The sequence below is a fragment of the Alligator sinensis genome, unplaced genomic scaffold, assembly GCF_000455745.1.
Source record: "Alligator sinensis unplaced genomic scaffold, ASM45574v1 scaffold169_1, whole genome shotgun sequence".
NCBI classification, from domain to species: Eukaryota; Metazoa; Chordata; order Crocodylia; family Alligatoridae; genus Alligator; species Alligator sinensis.
The window spans coordinates 1,291,945-1,298,169 of NW_005841924.1; the positions used below are offsets into that span (position 1 = coordinate 1,291,945).

General features: G+C 37.2%; 1 protein-coding gene across 10 annotated transcripts in view; it reads left to right on the forward strand.

Annotated features, from left to right (window-relative positions):
* FBXW7 (F-box and WD repeat domain containing 7) overlaps positions 1-6,225 on the forward strand; it is a 212,521-nt gene that overhangs the window by 177,277 nt on the left and 29,019 nt on the right. For 8 of the 10 annotated variants that reach the window (XR_003092952.1, XM_025198524.1, XM_014517732.2 and 5 more), the window contains one exon: positions 1,791-1,932. Coding sequence is in view for 7 of the 10 variants with exons in the window: in XM_025198524.1 (XP_025054309.1) it covers positions 1,791-1,932 (142 nt within the window). In the remaining 3 variants the exon portion in view is untranslated. Of the gene's footprint in view, positions 1-1,790; positions 1,933-6,153; positions 6,224-6,225 lie in introns of those variants that run through there. The other 2 variants (XR_003092953.1, XR_003092954.1) reach the window with 2 other exon arrangements.

A 6,225-nucleotide genomic window follows, 5' to 3' on the forward strand; every position in this document is an offset into this window, starting at 1 on the left:
TGCTATTTTCCTGATACTTGTTAACCCACACTAAGCATGCAATTTGTCCCATGGCTATAGGGTCAGCACAAGGTCCTTGTACTAATCAAATACAACATAATCTTTATTTTGAGAGCCTTATTTTGGAGCTTTAAGTGTTGTCTAGACCTTTTGCTGGCCATTTTGCATAGGGATTGAGAGAATTAACAAAGCCACTGGTTTTAGAAATCTTTCGCAAAAATGCATAGATCAGCTTCAACTCATTACTATGCATTTTGGGGCCTATTAAATGTATAAGAACTACTTTTCTCATAGATGGTTCTGTAACCTGACATTTTGAATCGCCAAATCAAACTCTAGTTAATAACAATATAGGTAAAATTATTTTAATTTTTGTGTGTCAGTGTTGTTGAGTTCTCCTGGGTGAAACCAGCGTGTTAGATTGGCAGCTCTGATGAACCTGGTTTGCTTGCATCAGTAAAACTAAATAGACTATTTGCATTAGTTGAATATCATTAAAGAGTCTGGCTTATGCAGTGCTGTGTAAAAACCAAGTGCTCTAAACTGTTTTTCATATAACATTCACTGATACAGATGGTAAAGAAATAAATTTGTTCACATAGTCTTTAATTTTCTTCACTATATGCAATTTTGATAATACTAAAACTGTCCTACAGAACTTGAAAGAAAGAAAAGTTATGCATCAGTGATATAGTAAAAGAATGAATTATGTATAATTCAACCCTTTGCCAGTATTATATAGCTGTTCTATGTCCAGTAAAATCCTGAAAACCACATCTGCTAAAGGGTTAGCTTTACTGTATACTAAAGCAAAGGATCAGAATCTCCACTCTATTTTAAGTTTGTATGTTCTACAATAAGTACTCTGCATAAAGACATTTTAAGTAAAAGATCCCAAGTTTGAATTGAGGGAGAACTGAGTAAGATATGGTCAGACAGAATTACTGTGGATTTTATAGAACTTTTGAAGAGATTAAGTTTTAAAAAGACACCCAGATTTGAAGATGCATATTCCTCTGCATCTGATCTCTTAAATAGGCTGGTGAGAAAACTATGGGTCAAGATGGTTACAGAGCTGCTGCTTCTCTGCCCAGTCCCTACCCCCTTCTCTCTCCCCAGCTCCCTCCCCCAAAAACACCACTTGCTAGTCTAACAATATGTAAACTTTTACAACTCAATAAAATGTATCAAAGTCAGTCTCTACAATAGCAAAGGACTAACAAATCATGGACACACATGCGCACCCCCCCCCACCCCCCCCAGTAATACTCATATATATAGTATTGGAATACTTGTAAAACCTTTATATAGAAAAACTAATCCCTCCTTGCCACACCCCCACTTCTTCCAAAGAATTTTTCTTGGTTTGGCAGAAGCAGCAATGCATTTGTCTATTAGAGCTAAGACCTCTGCATCCCTGCTTCCAATATCAGCAGAAAGCAGGCAGCCAGGCCTCCTGCCATACTTAGTTCCCTTGAAGTCAAAGGAAATATACTTTGTCTCCTGGCCAGTTACTACAGTGTTGTACATTTGGCTTTCAGAAGACACTCACCATATTTCCCTAGCAGGAAAATGTAGCACTACAGTGGTAGAAACAGGTGGTTTTATGAAAGTGAGAATGGTAAATAGCCTCCTCACCTTGTTGTCTGGGTAATTTTATCATATAAAACTCAGTGTCCTTTTTTTTCTAATTAGGCTGTGTGACTACTGTACTAAATTATACATTTTTCATAGAGGTTTTTATTTTCCCAAATGTAGTTCTTTGTGACTTTGACTTCTTTTGCACATAGCACTACTGGGCTTGTGCCATGCTCAGCAACACCTACTACTTTTGGGGACCTGAGAGCAGCCAATGGCCAAGGACAACAGCGGCGGCGTATTACATCTGTCCAGCCACCTACAGGACTCCAGGAATGGCTGAAGATGTTTCAGGTAAACAACATTTGTAGAACACAAGTAATGATCTGAAATAGTTGAACTCAAGATTAAAGAAAAAACTTGGTTCTATAAAAGGAGTCAGCTTAATGTGTCCTTAGATGTCTCTCTAACTGATTCTGTGTACTTTTGACAAAATAAATGGATATCAGCTTTAAGTGTAGTTTTCCAATCCAGGTAATTATTGTAGAGCTTCACAAAAAAGGTTGCTTTTCTTAGGTTTTCAGTAAATTAAACTGTATTGTTCAGTACTTTAAAATTTCATGCAAATACAGTCCAGCATTAAATAGGTGCTTTTGTGGCCACAAGCTAATAGATGACATTTTCACTTTGAGACTTGTAAGCATTAGTGCATACTTTGTATCAGTGTGGTTACGGTACTAAATTTATCCCAAATCGGATTTCTTTAACTTGTAACTGGGGTACCTGGATTATAATGCTTTAAAACCTTAGTTATTTAACAGAAATATTTCAGATTAAAGAGAAACTTTGTGTTGGTTTTTACTATCCTTTGTGGTGAATATATCCCCAGTTTGTGCATGTGCATATAATTGAAAAGAAAGGCCAAACAAGAACCCCTCCCCCATTTTCCCCCCTAAACAATGACTACGCAAAGTTACATTGAGCAGGAATTTGCAAAACCAAATTATGAACTTATGGCCCCTAGCTAGGAATGGAAACGTGGGTGGACACCAATTTAATTGGGAGCAAAGCCAATAAATTAACTTAAACTTGGTGTGCATTTCATAGACTTGGATTTAGTAGGCCTATGTACTATTTGGATAGGTAATGGCTAACCTTTGACTACTCCCCAATAGCAGGAAATGCAGAGGAGCTAGAATATGTCCTTATATAGATGTCTCTTATTATACAGCATAGTGGTGTGTTTATAAAATACAAAAAGACTGTAGATTTAGAATTAAGCCCAACATTTTTTGGTTTTAGTTTTAGGTAGAAGGAATGTTCAGTTTTATCAATGTAAAATAGAGAAGCTGGACTCAATACATAGGAATTATTTCCATTATTATTAGCAGTGAATGTCAGAAGTTTAATGGAAACACAGTAGGTAGAGCAGTAAACTTACTAAACAAACGCTTGGGTAGATAGCATTTTTTAGGCTTGATGTGTATCCCCTGATGTTTTTTTTAGGCTGTTAAGTTATCTCAGGTGTCACGTGTTGCACTTAAAATAACCTTTCTTCTTTTAACTGTGTAAATCTGTAATTCATACAAAACTGATACCCAGTTTTGAAATGAAATGTAAACGACCAGGTGATCTGCAAGAACAGATATTAAAATAGAGTTGTTAAAGGTTTGCTTCTCCTACAAAGAGGTTGTTTATCCACAAGAATCAGATTCTAGTGGTATATGTGCTACTTCCATCCAGGAAGAGCATACACCAACTGCTGAAACTTCCTTAGCCTGACGAAGGGTTTTTGAACCCGAAAGCTTGCTTAATAACTATTCTCCAACTATTTGGGTTGGTCTAATAAAATATATAAAATTCACCCAAGGAACCTTGTCTGCCTATGTCCTTAGACCAACACAGCTAAAACCTACACCCCTACTTCCTATATGTAGCTTTTCATAGTACATTGACATTAGCTCCTGAATACTCACTGGTAGAAAGCCTTCATTAGCAATGTAGAAGCAGTATACTGGAAGTATTTTATTGATATCCTTAAATATGTTTAGTTATTCACATGGTCTTTCTAAATAATTACATAAAACAGACATGTCAACTGAAAGGCTTAGTGCTTCTGGCATAAATCAGTAGTGATGGAGCACAATTTTGGTTAAAAATGAGTGATACAGTTGGTTATTTCTGGGGTGTATAGGATGAACTTGGGAACTTTGTCTGCCAGGACTGCAGAATCCAGTTCCTGTAAGGGTACAAGTTGCCATGAATGACATTAGGCTCCTGAATTTTGTTTTAGTGCTAAGGAAATCAGGTCTTTGTAAAAACGACTGAATCCCTCAATATTTCAGGTCATGATTTCCCACAGAGCCTAAAGTTACATTCCCAAATTCTGCTTTAGGCTATCCTGTAAATGTGTGATCACCCAGCAGTTTCTGTTGATTACTTCTGGCACTCCTTTTTATTGTTTACATTTCTGAAATAAGGTCACAGATTTCACAACCTAACATAAGGCTCTCTCAAAATTCTTGTTATTAAGTGGTAGTTGTATCTTGGTTAATTCAGGGTCATCTTATTTTGCATTAATCTTTATTGTCATTAATGCTAGAAAAATAAAATACAAAAAAATCTGAAATATTCCAAAAAGTCTTAAAGGAAGTTGGCATTGTGTTAAATGTTGATCTCTTTAGGTATAGTTCAATTGGTACAGTTTCTGAGATGACATTTCATAATGTCACTCTTAAAATTTGAATTTTCTCAACCAAATGGAAGAGTTTCCTTCCTTTTTGGTAGAATAGTGCTACTAAATTAATTTAGCAGCCATATCTCATCTGTCATATCACATGTACATCTGCATTCATAGTGTCTTTGCAAGCAATTTTAAATTGTATTTCCAGACTGATCTGATAGTGAGATGCATTGGTTTGGGATAGAACTGCCTCCTCATCTTAAAGCTGGCATTAATGAGTGGTACTTTAGCAGAGTTAATGTTATTAGAGTCTCTTAACTCCATATTTAGGAGTTTTTTATTAATATTAGTTACATGTAAGTTGCTCCTGCTATTATTTACATGCAAATTGCATCCTCTATTTGACACGGGCTCAGGTCTTTTAATATGACAAATAAAGACCATCCTTGCCTTGAGAAGCTTATCATTTTAGGAAAGAAGCCAATAAGATGAAAAGCATTTGGCAAGTCAGAAGGCAGAGCTGATTGGAAATTGACCAATGGAACACATCATCCTCAGAAAATGCACGAACATGTTGATTTCAGTGATAACATTCATTAAGAGATAAAAGCTGAAAAACATTTTGATAAGGTCAAAACAGATCAGTTAGATTTTTTTTTTTAGAATAGAATGCTTAGATTTATCACGTTGAACCAATATCTCTTTTTTAAATTTTTGTCAAAATGGAAATTTTTAAATTTCTTTTTGCAGGAAATTTGATCTGATTTTACTTGGGATCAGAAGTCTTAAAGCTTTCCACATTTCTTGCAAAACAAAAAGTTCCAGTTCCTGTCCAGTTCTACTAGGCCAAGGGTTGTCAACCAGGGGTACATGTATCCCTGGGGGTATTTGAGAAGGCCCTAGCAGGTACACACAGGCGGGCAGGGACGGAGCACCACCACACACCATCCTGTGCTGCTGCGCAGGCGCTGCCCACCCAGCTGGACATAGGGGGCAGGCGGAAGCTCCACTCTATGTTTAGCCATACACCACCCCTGCCTTCCCCCTGCTCTGCGGTCTGGCTGCCATGGGTACACTGATCCAAAAAGGCTGAAAACCTCTGTACTAGGCCATCTATCTAGGATAGCAAATCCAACACCCATGCAGGCATTTAGAATAAAGGACTCCTAAGGTTCCTTCCAGCTCACATTTCTACACTTGGGGCAACATCACTTCAAATGTTAAAAATCAACATCATGCCTTCCTTTTCTTTTTTACTTTTACCTTTCTTTCTTGCACATTTTTGTGCAAGTAAAATACCTTTTGTAGTGATAAATTGTGTCTAATGTTTGTGAAACTTTTCCATATGAGTACAGGGAAAGTGGGAATCTGGTATGCTGGGATTCCATTCCTAATAATGCAAATTAGTAGAGGTAATCACTTTGAGGAACAGTTAAACACAACAGCATTGCTGATATTTGAGACCATTTACTCTCAGCAGTTATGATAATGTTTCTGTTTTGGGTTGCTGCAGTTATTGTAAGGGCTTTCTGGCTCTCCTGGTTAGCAAGAATACTGGCTGTCTCTTTCAGACAGATTCCTGCCCACAGAAATTCATGCACTTGTCATTTCCTGTCTAGTATTCTGCAGTTCTCACTACCTTTATCTACAGAGGATATTCATGAAGAAACAGTGACTGCTACAGAACACAGTGGCCCACTTCCTAAGCAAAATAAGCAGGAGGCTATATTCTGCTAATGTGCTACAACCTGTACCATCTTAAGCTCCCTCAATTCAAGGTTGTAGTATCTGTGTACAAAGCTATCATGGTGGGATATGTCTGCATTATATCAAATACTGTTTTCTTCAGTAAGCTTGGCTATGTTTATATTGCATGCTGTATTTTTACCCAGACAAAATACAGACTTGAGGGAGATGAAGGACATGTTTTCACCCCACAAACCCACCATTCTGGTACGCTCTTC